The 15,626-nt window shown below is 51.5% G+C and overlaps 1 protein-coding gene across 14 annotated transcripts in view; it reads right to left on the bottom strand.

Moving 5' to 3' along the window:
- EPS15L1 (epidermal growth factor receptor pathway substrate 15 like 1) overlaps positions 1-15,626 on the bottom strand; it is a 99,391-nt gene that overhangs the window by 20,489 nt on the left and 63,276 nt on the right. For 11 of the 14 annotated variants that reach the window (XM_086698745.1, XM_086698747.1, XM_086698754.1 and 8 more), the window contains 5 exons: positions 13,578-13,701; positions 12,567-12,617; positions 11,547-11,683; positions 6,954-7,014; positions 5,949-6,031 (listed from right to left, as the gene is read on the bottom strand). In XM_086698745.1, the coding sequence (XP_086554871.1) occupies positions 5,949-6,031; positions 6,954-7,014; positions 11,547-11,683; positions 12,567-12,617; positions 13,578-13,701 (456 nt within the window). Of the gene's footprint in view, positions 1-5,849; positions 6,032-6,953; positions 7,015-11,546; positions 11,684-12,566; positions 12,618-13,577; positions 13,702-15,626 lie in introns of all 14 variants that reach the window. The other 3 variants (XM_086698749.1, XM_086698759.1, XM_086698757.1) reach the window with 2 other exon arrangements.

Genomic DNA, 15,626 nt, shown 5'->3' with positions numbered 1-15,626 from the left:
GTCACAAGAGGGGTGTGACCTGCCACACGCACCATCCTACCCACACAGGGACACTGAGTCTTTCCTGACCCCAGGGTCCCCTGGGCCTCCTGCTCATGCTTCAGAGATGGGCCCCGCCCAAGCCCTCGCAGTAGCTGCAGTCCCTTCCGTGTGCCGTCTCTGGGCTGAGCACCGGGTCAGAACGGCAGCGGAGCACCCCCTCGCCCCCAGGTGGCCCGAGGGTGCTGCTGCCCCACCCACTCCGGCCGGCACCGGCTCAGCTGCCTCTGCCAGGCTCCTCTCACCTCCAGCACGGCCCTTCCACCCCCACCCCCCCACCTCAAATGCAACTCAGAGCCTCCCTCCCAGTGAGACAGATGCACAGGTGGGCAGGGGGGTAGAGGGGACAGGTAGGTGCACAGCAGTCTGCAGCCCCAGTGCCCACAGGTGGCCTCCACAGCGCTCTTCAAGGTACAGGGGGACTTCGGCAGCGCCCCCCCACTGCCCGATTCTTCCGCCTCATCCCTGCGGCCGCCCCATCCCCTCGACAATTCCCCAGTCCCTGGAACTCCTTGCGCCCTGCTGCACACAGGGTCTCCAGCTGGGACAAGCTCTACCTCATCCACCCCGATCCCCTCTTGTTCTCAGAGACTGACCGAGCCTCACCGCCGCCCCCAGAGTCCTTTCTGCCAACTGTGCCTGCCTGATATCCTGGTGGGACGCCACAGGACACACATCACCATGCGCAGGCACGGGCCCCCGCCCAGGTGGTGGGGCAGCACCCGTGGCGGGCCATGACTCGTCTCCGTGGGCAGCTCATGCGCAGAGTGCCAGTACGGTGCCGGGCCACGACAAACCCCCAGTGGCAGACGGACGAGCTGCAGATGGGCCAGCGCAGGTTTTGGGTGACAGGGCCTGAGTCCTCCCTCCTCTGGGATCCAGTCATGGCACACAGCTCCCCCTCCCCTGGGATCTGAGCACAGGGACAATGACGTGCAACCCCCGCCCCAGGCACAGTCATAGACACCAGGCTCCAGTGGGGAAGAGGTGGCCAGCCCACAACGAGAGGGACATCCTGCTGGGCAATCCTGGTCCCCTCTACCAGCCCTCCGAGGCCTCTAGGGTGGGAGATGTTGGCTCCTTGCTATCTTCTCGTCTTCCCAACAACCACTTCCGTTTTACACACAGGGAAACTGAGGCACAGAGAGGCGATGCAGCCTACAGCCACAGAGCACCTCAGTGGTGGAGTCAGGGAGTTAGGAAGCCACGTCATCTGCCTCCGGGGCGAGGGCCCTCCACTGCCGGCGGCCTACCCCCTGCGATAGGTCTGGGGCCTTGAACCAGGCCGAGCTCTGTCCTTGGGCCCAGAGAGACACAGGTGGATGCAGCCAAGAGGCAGAACAGGTCGCGGGGTCAGTGGGACAGCAAAAGAGAGGAAAGCCCTGAGGAAGCCCTGAGGAAGACGGGGGTCAAATGAGGAAGACTCAGTCCCCTGCCAAGACCATGCCGGGCCCCCAGGAAGCTCAGAGCAAGAGGGGCAGACGGGGCTGGCAGGACTGTGGTAGGGCAAGGAGGTTCTTCCCTCCGCGGCCACTGTCCCCCCGTTCCGGGTTCGGTGGACACCTGTCCTTTTAGGAACAGAAGGTAGGGAGTCCTGCAGCTCAAGTTTCTGGAACGTCTGCACAAAGAGTGCAGTGGTCAGGAGGAGGCTGGGAGGCCCTGCCTGGGCTGGAGGCCTGGCCCTGCCACAGCCAACTGCTCGGTGCCTCAGCTTCCTCATCCGTGGAATGGCCATAATGACAGGCCCTCGCTCTAGGGCTGCAGCAAAAATGCAACGAAGTCATGTGTAAACAGCTCCAACAGGCACCCCAAAAACACTGGCCCAAGATGGCAAAATGATCATGCCAAGGGTGTGGCCGTGGTCAAATTCTTTTAGATGCCCATAGGAACCTGCGGATGCCCCATCAGCTACTGATGTTTTATTCCTGCCGTTTCCCATTAACCATAGACCCTGCCCCTGGAGGGCGACAGCGTGAGAGTTGAGGCGAAGTGTCAAGGTCTATTTAGAATCTGTAGTCTGGGAATGGGGGTAAGGGATGGGGGGCAAAGTTGCTGGGAGAGCACGTGGGTTCTGCTCCTGCCCCCGCCATTCACCAAACACAGGCTCATGCGATTTCTGCACAACCTGAGACAGGCAGGCAGGAATCAAAACCAATTTCTTAGCAGGGAGGTGGCATGACCAGCCCAAAGGCCCCCCACGTGGACCCCAGTCTTCGTCCCGACTATTGGGAATGCACCAGCTCTGGAGTGGCAGCTGGAGCCCTCTGGACACACCCCGCTGTGCGTCGGGTACGCGGGGTCCCCGTCCATCCAGCCCACGAGCTGCAGCCTGGACCACGAGCCATAACGATGGTCCCAGCTGGTGGAGGGCACTTGCAGGCCAGGATGTCCCTCTGTCCCCTCTGTGCTCAAACCCACTGAGCTGGTGAGCTCCCTCCAGTGGGACAGGGCTCCACCCATAAAGGCCCACTCCCACCACGTCCGTGAGCCACAGCACTTCTAACACCACACAGCCCGCGAGCAACATTTCCGAATCCCAATTTTCACAACTCCAGGTTTCCCAAGAAGCCTCCTCTGGGACCCGACCCGTTCCTCCTCAGGCTGCAGCTTCAGGGAAAGTCGCTATTTTTAGAAGGGTTTCAGTAAAGCCGGCAGGGGCTCTCCGGGCTGGCACAGCGTGAAGCGTGCTCAGAAAGAAAAAAAAAGAAAAAGAAGAGAAAAGCCACTATAAAAAGCACCTCTGAGAGGAACATGTTTGGGTTCACGGTTTAAAGAGTTGGTTTAAAGCAAGCTACTCTCACCTTTTAAGAAACGGCCCTAAATAGGAATGCATAGCTTTAAAAACCACTGGGAAAACGACTGGAAAGGGCCTGACCACCAGCCAAGGACTGCACGGATGGCTTTTTTTCATGGGGGGAGGGAGTGAAATAATTATGTTCAGGTCTTGTTCTTACTCTCAGATGCTCAGAATTTGTTCTTAAAGCAAGGGGATGGATTAACACGGGTCTAAAAACATCTCTGCGGGTCGGGGGGTGGGAGGACCTCCCCTGCCAGCAGCAAGCCCGAAGATTCTCCCGAAGGAATGTGCTGGAACCAGCTCTCTGGCAGTCACCTTCCCTCTGCACCGCCACGCAGAGGAGGACACCTCGACTTAGGGTGGAGTCAAGAAAGGGCTCCGTGTGCATCGCCTTGCCACCCCACTCAGAAGGGGAAAAGCTGGCAATGTAAAAAACACACACAAAAAAACAAAACCAAGAAGCCAAAAAAAAAAAGCCTTCTCGCCACTTTACTTTCATTTCCTTCAGCATTTTATTTATACACACGATGTTTTTCTTGAAAAACAGAAAGAGAACCGAAGGGGAAAACAGAGTCCTACCAGGTTAGGGCTCGGTGTACAGCTGGACAAGTGGCAGGACACTGGGAGGTGACGGGAGCGTGGAAACAAAACAAAGGAGCACTGGAGACAAATTTTCCACGGCCCCGTCCAGCTCCGTCCAGCCAGTGCCTCCAACAGGAAGGGGCCACCAGCTCTGGAGTCACAAGTGCACGTGTGTGTGCGGCCTGATCGAGGGACACGAGGACAAGGAGAGGGAAGCCCAGAGCCCATCCAGACTGGCCGCCCTGCGCAGCCCCCGCCAGCCCATGCAGCCTCGATGAGGACACCTCTCAAAAGGGCACCTCTTGTGCCCTTGTCCTTGTCTCAGCTCTGGCCACTGGCGGCTCACTCCCTCTGTCTTTGGGGCCAGCCTCCCAAAGGGAGAGGGCTCGCTCCGACAGCTGGAGAATGCAATGCAGGCCCCTTCGTTTGGGGACTGCTGCCACCGTGTGGCACAAGTTTTCTGCTTTCAAGAGGTGATTTTCCTGCCTACTAAGCAGGGATGAGAAAGCGAAGGACGCACAGCTCCACTCCAGGAGCAGGGAGGGCCGTGTGTAACAGCTGCCAAGTGATAGGCAAACATCCGAGCAAATCTCCTGTCCTGGGGCCTTCTGGCCAATCCCAGACAGCATCCTGACCATCCGAGTCCCAGCGTTCCCACACGAGGGACGGAGGCTTGCTCCCCGCAGGCACTGCAATGAGAGGCAGCTACACCAGCACCTCCGAGCTCCCTCCTGTGACAGCCGATGGCTAAGCAGACACCCTCTCTCTGGCCAGAAACTGGGTTTGCTACCTTGACGATGTACGCTCAATGTGCTTCTCTGAAAACCCGAACGGAGTCTCAAAGGTTTCTCAGAAGCCGTGTGCCACAATCACACATTGGCTCACCACAAGCGCTCAGTGCCCAGGCGAGTGTGTGTCCCTCAGGCTGAGTGCACGTGGAGCCAGCAGGCCCCCCGGGAGCTGGCTCGGCAGGGACGGGCGGGGGAGGGGTGGGGGGCTGCCCAGCAGGGGTGGGCAGCGTGCAGGAAGCAAGTGACTCCTTGCTGCGGATGCTCGGCTCCCACGTGCTCCGGGATGCCCTCCCCAGCTCCCTCTCCACCATCTGGCTTGTGAGTCTTCCCCACTAGGAGGTAAGACCAGGGATGGGGACGGGCTCCCGCTTGTGGCCACCACTCGCCCCCCCACACACCACGGCGATGGCACCTGGGCTGGAGCAGGTGGATACTGAAGACTGCAGGAATGAGTGAAGAAGCATGGCTCTGGGGCCGCGGGCTGTGAGGCCCTCACCTGCCTGCAGGGACTATCAGCAGGCAGCAGAGCACAAGTGGGTCCTCGGGACGGGGCCCTGAGGCCCACATGGGGCACACCTAATGCCGCTTTCCCAAATTCTTATCAGAGAAGTACGTACTCATACTTAAAACCAAGGGACACTAAAGGTTATAACGAAGATCCGCAGATCCTCGGACCACTGCCTTTCCCACTCACCATGGCCGACGTTTTTGACTTCTTAGCGGTTTCTTCTGAGATTTACCTCTATAATCATGGGCATCTACTGTTATTTCTTGATCTGTCCATTTTGGACATGATCTACTGACTTTTTGCTACATTAAAGATTTAGCATTCTCAGGGCAACGCTCAGTTGGTGGGTGGCTCAGTGGGTTAAGCACCCGACTCTTGATTTCGGCTCAGGTCACGATCTCATGGTTCATGAGACGGACCCCCACGCTGGGCTCTGCACTAAGCATGGAGCCTGCTTGGGATTCTCTCTCTCTCTCTCTCTCTCTCTCTCTCCCTGTCCCTCCTCCGCTCATGTTTGTGCATTCTCTCTCAAAATAAATAAATAAATGATAGAGCTTCCTAGCCACAACTCCCAGCCCCTCGCACAACAGGACCCCGACACCACCAGGGGCTATATTCGCCTGACCGTGGCACGCAGCTACTGCCCAGCCCGACAAGTGCAGGAGTGTCATCTGTCTTGAACCTGTGTATTTGTTCACAAAACCCAGCCCTCACTTTCCAAACCCTTCTCGGGTTCTCACAGGCAGCTCCCACTTACATAACCGGCCCACGTTCTCTGGATCCCTCCCGCCTGCCAGCCTGCAGCCCACAGTTCCAGTCTCAGCTGCACGCACACCAGGCCTGGCACCCGTGACCCTCCTGAGTCCCCTGTGCCTAATGCCTTCTCTTCTCTGGGTCTGTGCAGCCACAACTTTATTGCCTAAGATCTGGCAGCTAACAGACACCAGTAGGACTGGGGGGAGCCCGCGACACGTAGGCCTCGTGGAGGGATTCAGGGCTCTGGCAGTTTCACTCAGAGGAAGGGAAATGGAGCCAATCACAACCACAGGCATTTTCTATACCCTGCCTGCCGGCTCACGGCCTCACATGAGGATGCGTTTCAGAGTCTGACAGGTGCCGAGGAAATACATACGTGGTATTAATAATTATGCCTGGCTGCTCACGACAAGACCACGACAAGAGGCACAAAGACACTGGCAGAGGCACACGTGCTCCGTGGGTGGGGCTTTACCTTGGACATCTGGCTGAAGTCGGCAAAGCCCTCAGCACTATTGAAGGACCCACTTCCAAAGGGGTCTAAGGTTCCAAAGGGACCTGCAAAGTGGCACCAACAGACGCAGAGTTACAGGGCGCTCAGGGAACACACCTCCTGGGGTCAGGGTCAGGTGCTGCCTCTCCATATTCCACGGCCCCCAGCGTGGGACATCTGAGGAGGTGGCCAGGGCCGTGCACCTGGACGCAGGCCCTCAACAAGGCCTCCCTGGCCCCACCTGCGCTGGCTCATGGTTGGTCTAGCTCGGCCGGAAGTCTCTTGCTGTGACGGCCGCCTAGGGGACAGCCACAGGGACTCTGTCCCATCTGTACTTCTAGCCAGCACTGCTCACGGTCAGCAGAGGAGTGACAGGTGTGGAAGCACAGCCCGGGTCAGGGAGGGGGGGTGCAGTTCTGCAGTGACCCACCACCAGCGCCATGTATGTGGGGAGCCTGTCCGTGCAGTTTGCCAAGCTTTCTCCTTTGAGGGGGGCAATTTGCCTGGATAACCCCCACACCCACCTATGGTAATGAACTCTATCACCATCAAGCACGAGCTGCTAGGCAAGGCAGTAGGACCAAGCAGGGACTGTTCCCCAGAACCAGGGGGAGTCCACAAATGCTCCCCTCCCTCAATGCAGAAGCCAGTACCCTCGGTCAAACTTTGGATTCTTTTAGGAAAAAGATCTGAAGGTACAAACCAGAGATCCGTAAGGAGCAATGAGCAAAGAGCAACCAGTAACAGTGGTGTTATTACTGACTTCATCCCTACTGCCGACCTCCCTTTCCACAAAGATGAGCAGTGGCGGGGTCAGGGGGAGGTATAGCTGGCTTTGGCTAAAGTGCTTCCGGCGAGGATCTGGGCGCCCCTGGCTAATGACATAAACTCTGAGGACACACAGCTTTGGAAATAAAACCATCACCGGGTGGGCTCCCTCCACTGGCAGCAGGGAGGGTCAGAAGGAAAATAAGCCATCGGTCTCACCTGATCCTTTTGAGGAGACACTGGAGGATGAAAAAGGTTCACTGGATTCAAAGGGGTCGAGCTGAGTGAAAGGAGAGAGGAAGAGTGAAAAGCAGTTCACTCATTTACCCAGCCATTCGTTCAACCACACACTGTCCTGACATCTGGTGCTGGCCACGAGGAGGATAAAATGATTTGTACTAAACCCTGGTGGAGTAAAATCCCCACAGGCCAAACCCTCCTGCAGATAACGCCTCTAAACTCTGGACAAAATACAAAACACAGGTAAATACAAGCAACCACCCGAAAGCTCAGGAAGTGAACCAAAGCAGGAAGACTCTGGACGAGAATTCAAGGTGGGCAGGAACGAACAGAACCAGGTTGAATCTTCTGTCTGGACAGCTGTAATCTGAGGGCTTTGCGAAGCTAAGACCCCAACAGAAAACTCGCCGTCCGGACTCTCTGGAGGAACAGAGCAGTATCCAGTCACCACGAAAGAGCACTCAGGATACACAGGATACGTTTCTAAAGAACCAGAAAAATGTGGCCAGTTCTCAAGGGAAAAGACAATCAATAGAACCAATCCCAAGACGCCCCAGACGCTGGAATTCTTAGATGAGGACGACTTTAAAGCAGTAACAACTGTGCTCAGTGAAGTAAAGGAAAATACTCTTCAGAGGAATGGGTAGATCTTAGCAGAAAAACAGCAACCACACAAAGAAACAAATGGAAATTCTAAAACTGAAAAATGTACACTATCTAGAATAAAACTTCACTAGGTCAGCTACACAACAGATAGAGAAAAAAGTAAGTGAGACAGAAGACAGATCTGAAGAAATTATCCAATCTACAAGAAAAAAAGAGAGAGAGAGAAAGAAGAATGAGAAAACAGAGCCTCAGGGACTTGTGGTGACATCAGCAAAAGCTCTAACATATAAGTAACTGTAATCTCACAAAGATAGAAGAGAACAGGGGAGACAAAGAAAATGTTTAAGTAACAGCCAAAAACTTGCAAAGTCCAGTAAAAGACATTTAGAGATTTATGAACCTCAGCAAACCCCAAACAACATAAATACAAAGAAAACCACATACATATGCTTCACAAACTACTGAAAGGCAGAGAGAGACAGAGAGACAGAGAGGGAGAGACAGAGAGACAGACAGGGAGACAGAGAGACAGAGAGACAGACAGGGAGAAAGCAGCCAGAGAAGAACAGGATGGTACATTTGGGAGAAGAAGTGCCTGAGACTGACGGCTTCTCCTCAAGGACAAGGAAGGCCAGAAAGCAGTGGAACAATATCCTCAAAGTGCTGAAAGGGGCAAAAACTACTAGCTCAGGCAGCGATACCCTTCAAGAATGACAACAAAGCAGACCTGTATTAGAAGAGGTGCCAGACCAAGTTCTTCAGGCTTAAGGAAAAGGATAATGGGAGGAAACGTCAGATCCGGAGGAAGGAATAAAGAGCAAGTGGCAAATATATGGGCAAAAATAAACAGACCACTTTTTTCCTCTTTAAAATTTCTTTTACATACATACAATGGATTAAGGCAAAACTTAAACGACTGTCTTCCAGGCTTTATGACGTATTTAGACATATTATATTCGTAGGACACCTGTAACATAAGAGGAGACACGGCTGGCTAGGGAGGAGGTGGATAAAGGGATCTATCCTTTAGACAGGATCGTTATCCCCCCAAGAAAATTTGGCTGCAAGTTTTCTACATTTTACATAAAGTGATGTAACGTTCACTCCAAGGAGCCTACGAAAAGTTAAGGGTGTATATGGTAATCCCTAAAGCAACCTCTAAAAAATAATAGAAATAGATATAGGTAAAATAGGCCAAAAGATACTAGAAAATGGAATTCTAGAAAATATTCAAATAGTCTAAAAGAAGGCAGAGGGGTGTCCGGGTGGTTCAGTCGGTTGAGTGTCTGACTCTTGATTTCAGCTCAGGTCATGGTCCCAGGGTCGTGGGATCGAGCCCCACATCAGGCTGTGCACTGAGCATGGAGCCTGCTTAAGAGTCTCTCCCTCCCTCTGCCCCTCTCCCCTAGTGCGTTCTCTCTCAAATAAATAAATAAATAAATAAATAAATAAATAAATAAATAAATAAATAAATAAATAGAAGGCAGAAAGGGAATAGAGTGACAAAACAAAGGGGATAAAGAACAAGCAAATAATAAAATAGACTCAAATCTAACCACAACAATAACTGAATTAAATGTTAATGGTCTAAATACTCCATTTCGAGGGGCGCCTGGGTGGCTGAGTCGGTTGAGCGTCCGACTTCAGCTCAGGTCACGATCTCGCGGTCCGCGAGTTCGAGCCCCGCATCGGGCTCTGGGCTGATGGCTTGGAGCCTGGAGCCTGCTTCTGATTCTGTGTCTCCCTCTCTCTCTGCCCCTCCCCCGTTCATGCTGTGTCTCTCTCTCTGTCTCAAAAAGAAATAAACGTTAAAAAAAGAAAATTTAAAAAAAAAAATTAATAAATAAATAAACACTCCATTTCGAAGGCAGAGATTTCCAGACTGGATTGACCAGCAGCCCCAACTACATGCTCGCTCTAAAAGACCCTTCATATATAGAAACCCATTTACTGAAAGTAAATGGATGCAAAAAGGTGCAGCGTACAAAGAGTAAGCATAAGGAGGATGAGGCAACTGTTTTAATAGATAGAACAGATCTCAAGACAAAGGTGTCACCAGCGGAAGAAAGAAAGCTTTTATAATGATAAAAGGGTCACTGCCTCACGGTGATACAACCAGCAGAAATGTGTAGGCACCAGACAGAGCTTCAAAACACATGAAGCAAAACTTGACCGAATTAACGGGGCTATAGACAATTCCACAATCACAGATTTTTAACATTCCTCTCTCAGCAATTGGGAAAGCTACGAAACAAACAAACAAACAAACAAACAAACAGAAAACAGTAAAGACACAAATGATCTGAACAGTACTATCAACCACACTGATGTAATTCGCATTTATAGAACCCGACAACCATAAACATTCTTCTCAATTATACAGTATGGACACCAATGCAAACCATAAAATGAATATAAATAAATTTAAAAGGACCGCAAAAAATACAAAACATGTTCCCTAGGAGCATATTTAATTAGAAATCAATACTATAAGACACGTAAAAGAAAAAAAAAAACCCAAGTATCTGGAAACAAAACAGTATTTTAAATAACGCATGGTTCAACAGAGATATCACAAGGGAAACTAGAACATACCACAAACAAAAGGCAGTAAAGACAGAACGTTTCAAAATGCGTGGAAGGTGGCTAAGCAGTGCTCAGGGCAAAATGTGTAGTTTGAAAACATTTATGTTAGAAAAAACGGTCTAAGATCAGTGACCTGAGGTTGAATCTTCAGATGTTAGAAATGGAAGAGCAAAGTACTAACCCAAAAGAGGAGGAAGGAAATAATAAAAAGCAGAAATCAGGGGCGCCTGGGTGGCGCAGTCGGTTAAGCGTCCGGCTTCAGCCAGGTCACGATCTCGCGGTCCGTGAGTTCGAGCCCCGCGTCAGGCTCTGGGCTGATGGCTCAGAGCCTGGAGCCTGTTTCCGATTCTATGTCTCCCTCTCTCTGACCCTCCCCTGTTCATGCTCTGTCTCTCTCTGTCCCAAAAATAAATAAACGTTGAAAAAAAAAAAAAATTTAAAAAAAAAAAAAAAGCAGAAATCAGTGAAATAGAAACAAACAGGAGGGGAAATTAACATAACCAAAAGCTGGTTGATGGACAAGCTCAACAAAATTGATCCACAGAGAGTGAGAACACACATCACACACAGCTCAATACCAAGAATGAAAGGGGGTCCCCGCGACAGGTCTCACAGACGGAAACGTCACAAACCAATCCTGGCCTTCAAGAAACTCTGGGTCTAGAGGGACAGACAGGGCACGTTGTAGGGCTTTGGAAGAGATATAGCCCAGAACATGAAAGGAGGCTATAAGCCGCCCTCCCCTAGACATGAGAATTCTCTGTTCAATCAGAGTCACTGTTTTGCTTTTCAAATCCTAGCTGACAGCCATTTAATGCAGTGTGTTGGGCCTAACACTGCAAAACACACGGTCCGCTAGATGCTGGGGGTGGAGAGGGGCACGTGAGTGCCTCACACACTAAGTGCTGCCAGGAAGATGGCAGGGTGGTCATGTGGAACATGTGATGCTTTGTTTTGTTTCATTTTTGTTGGGAGACAGGGTCGCAGTGGGGGCAGGCGACAGAACAGAGAAGCCAGCCAGTGGGCCTGAGCTGAAGTGACAGGGGCACAGGAAGGAACAGAGAAAAGAGAGCTATTCGGGGCCCAACCCATCCTGACGCGGGCTCAGTGCACCTCTGAACGTGACCCCTGATTCATGGGACAAGCCTCACAGGGCCTAGTCACCTCACCTTCCAGCAGTAGGACATGCCCGCGGCCCAGCTCCCGAAGAACCGTGTGGCGCTCACGGCCTACGTGCACACGTGTCAGGCTTTGCAAGCTCAGTCCGCATGTTGGAGCCCCGGACTCTGCCCGGGGGTGGGCGGGGGATAAGGAAGGGCCACTTTCGTGTGCGCCATGGGCACACACGGGCAGCACCTAGGCCTCCCAGGTGACACTCACCTTTGAGGGTAAGGAAGGGTTTTTCGTGAACGGGTCTGAGGTAAATGGGTCATTCTTTGTCTGTTTCTTAAAGAAGTCGTCAGGTGCAGAGCCACGGAACGGGTCGCTTTCTTTGAAAGGATCCCCTCCAAATGGATCTAGAAGGTGTTTTGGAAAGTGAAGAAAAACATGCTCCATGAATAAACAACATTGCTCTTAGTGAAAGAACCCAAACATAAAAGAGTGTGTAGCTGACTGATGCCCTTTATATGAAATTCTAGAAAAGGTAAAAACCATAATGACAGAAAGCAGATCAATGATTGCTAGGGACCCGGGGATGGGGGGTAGGAGGCAGAATAGAACCTTCTGGGATGATGGAAATGTTCTCACCTAACTCAAAACTCATTTATTAAAACTCATCTAATTATACACTTAAAATTGGTGAATTTTGCTGTGTATAAATTACACCTCTCGACAAAGCTGACTTTAATAATGAAAACACAGGTAAATCCAGAGATAGACAGCAGATTGGTGGTTGCCTGGGGCTGGGGGAGGAGGGCGTGACTGCTCATGGGGATAAGGTTTCCTTTTAGGGGATGGAAACATTCTAGAACTACACACAGGTGGTGGTTGTACATTAAGAATGTACTGAATGCCACTGAACTGTCACTTTAAAAATGTTGAGTTTTGGGGCGCCTGGGTGGCACAGTCGGTTAAGCGTCCGACTTCAGCCAGGTCATGATCTCGCAGTCTGGGAGTTCGAGCCCCACGTCGGGCTCTGGGCTGATGGCTCAGAGCCTGGAGCCTGTTTCCGATTCTGTGTCTCCCTCTCTCTCTGCCCCTCCCCCGTTCATGCTCTGTCTCTCTCTGTCCCAAAAATAAATAAACGTTGAAAAAAAAAAAATTAAAAAAAAAAAATGTTGAGTTTTGTGTTCTACGAATTTCACCTCAGCAAAGAAAAAGAAAAAGAAAGAAGTAGATAAATAAGGGTGAGGACCAGTCCATGAAAAACCAAAAAGCCTCTTCCACAAAGGCTTTTACCTGCTGAAGCGGTCTGTTGTTCTGCAAAGGGGTCATTCTGGAACGGGTCACCTAGATTGGAGGAGAGAGGAATGTTTAGCTCTACCGTAGAAATGACCCTGGCATATCCAAGGAGGAGCAGCGACTGGCCGAGGTGGCTGTTCCCAGCTGGGGGGTTCAGGACGAAATGAGGCACCACTGGCTGCTCGACACGGGGTCGCAGCGGGGGGAAATGTGGAACGAGCCAGAATTCACTGCTCGCTCTCTCTCCACCATGCTACACTCTTGTACCTCATTCTCCCTCTCACCTCCCCCAGCCAGGACAACACAGGGCCCGACCCACGGCCGGCCCCAGTGTGAGGACGAGCTCCACACATCTGAGCTTCCAGAGCCGCCCGGTGTCGCTTTGGTCCTGTGGTGCTTCGATTCCACACGTGATGCCGGAAAGGCGCTCCCCTCTGCCCTCTCCACGCCTCGCCCTCTCCGTACATTTGCTCAGGGACGTACAGATAGCCTTCCTGGAAATGCTGCCTTGCTCTGAAGGACCACAGTGAGAAACATGTATCTCTAGAAGCCTTCTTAGTTATTCTGGACTCATGTGGGGCTCTGGGCAAATGTGTCACGTCGAGACCTTAGATTTATGTGGGGACTTGTCGCTCACTGGGGAGTCTCACGATCACGACTACCTCTGGTCATCTTATCCATCCCACCAGGGCAGCGAGGGAGAACTTACCACCCCGACAGGAGGATGGGAACCAAAGCGAGCAGAGGTCGAGGGCGGAGCCAGCTGCCTGTGAACGTGGGCACCTCGCTGCAAGCTGGGAGCTCATCTCTTCCCTGCCAACTCTAACACCTCAGCTCCGCAGTGGACCAGGCCGAGGTGCAACACTCTGGCGACCCACGGGGCTCAAAGAACTCCCTTCCCCTCCATTCCAGAAGGTGCTACTGGCCAACCACTCTGGTCATTGGACAACTCTAACAGGCACAAAGTAAACAGCCCTTCAATGACTAAGTGGGCACCGAGAGAGATACCTTTGAAGGGATCAGCTCCTTTAAATGGGTCGGATTTGAAGGGGTCTTCGGTCTGGAAAGGATCCGGATGCAATTCTTGGGCATTGTTGCTAAATAACAAGGCTTTATTTTTGAAAGGATCGTCCTATAATTTTGTGAAGAGACAGGACAGGAACTTTATTACTTCAAATTTAAAGCAAAGTACAGAATTCCATACCCAACTTGCATGTTTCTCCTTCAAGCAGTGGGACCCTACGGAGAATGACTAAAAAAATCATTGAAATGGGGCACCTGGGTGGCTCAGTCGGTTCAGCGTCCGACTTCTGGCTCAGATCATGATCTCACCGTTTGTGAGTTCGAGCCCCACACTGGGCTCTCTACTCAGCACAGAGACCTCTTCGGATCCTCTGTCCCCTTCTCTCTCTGCCCCTCCCCATTCTCACTCTCAAAAATGAATAAACATTTTGAGAAAATCGTTGAAATATGGACATCATTTCATAACGTGTCAGCACCAGTTCATTCAGTGACAGACGTACAGGATAAGGTGTTAATGACAGGGGGAGCGGAGTGTGGGGCATGTGGGAACTTTCCGTACCACCTGTTATGTTTTTCTGTAAATCCACCACTCTTGCGAACTAAAAGTTTATTTAAACATTGAGTGGAAGGCAGTCATGTAAACCACCACCAATGGGTGGACAGATACACTGAATGCAGTAGGTAAATACACAGGAGTATTGTTTAGCCTTGAGGACGTGATGCTCAGTGAAACAAGCCAGTCACAAAAAGACAAGGACTGTGTGATCTCACTTTAGAAGAGGTCCCAGAGGAGTCAGGTTTGCAGAGACAGAAAGTAGAACAGTGGGTTCCAGGGACTGGGGAGTCAGTGGTTAATGAGCAGAAAAACGTTCTGGGGCCTAGTTGCACATGAATATACGCAGGCATGGTTAAGATGAACGATTTTATGTTCTGTGTGTTTTACCACAATTAGAAATCAAAAATAAGATATTACAAAGTCAGAAGAAAGTGGTATCTTTGGAAGTGTCCAAAGGAAAACGTAACAAGCCAGTCAAGAACCACAGCCTGGGCCTCATTCAAAAGCGTGGCCTCCCTCAACCATCTTTTTCTCATAGAACGTATAGCTAAGTGGGCATGTTTTAAAATGCTGTCTCCACACCAAGAAACACACTGCCTATTTGCATCTTGGGAGGAAATGAGCTGCTTATGCAGTTGGAACTACTAGAGCATATATAACACTTTGCATTTTGTTTTAAAGTGCTTATTTCTAGAAACAAACAAGCACGTTTAAGCCGGAAGAAAAGACGATTTGCTTTTGAAGAGCACTTTTTTATAGTGGAAAATGGCCCCGATGTGTGTGTGTTGGGGGGTGAGGGGGTACAACCTACACGGGAACAAGGCCCACTCCGTTTAGAAACAGTGAGTGTATTTTGGTTAATGAAGACACACCCTCAGTGAAAACACGAAGGTTTCACTGTGATATGAAAAAGCACAACATCCTCACTGAACCCGGCAGGTGTGTCGGTACCCGTGGGGCTGGCAAACATCCATTATTCCAACTGACCAAAGCCAAATGATTAAAGAGCTGGGGCTTCCGTAAAAATACAGACAACGGTCACAGGGCCATGACGTCAGAGGTGCCAGAGGAAGATTCCAGACAAGGCCCCCAGCACTCTGTGCTGCTTGACTTCGGAAAGCGGGATGGCTCCCGGAGGCCCTGGGCCAATGGGAAGTCACAGGCTCCTGAAGGACGACAAATACCCCTGTCCTCTGATGAACACGGGATGATTTTTCTTACTGGGGAACATTACCTGGAGCCTCCAACCACAGGTCTCCCTCCCCAAGGCGGGAAGACCAAGCGGGTTCTTAGGCAAGTAAGTATCGCAAATACCGCGGAAGCGTGCGGCTCCGTAAGGACGTCACAGTGCAAACACGCGAGCTGCAGTCGCCCAACAGACGTCCGACGGGCCTCTCACACACAGATAAATAGGATGGGGTGTCCTGATCTAAAGAAGCCGGGCAGCCAAGACGGAAAATCACCCTCTCACGCTGTAC

This window comes from Puma concolor, chromosome A2 (assembly GCF_028749965.1).
Source record: "Puma concolor isolate L17-30 chromosome A2, mPumCon1.1.hap2, whole genome shotgun sequence".
Taxonomy (NCBI): Eukaryota; Metazoa; Chordata; class Mammalia; order Carnivora; family Felidae; genus Puma; species Puma concolor.
This window is presented reverse-complemented; position numbering and strand designations above follow the sequence as displayed.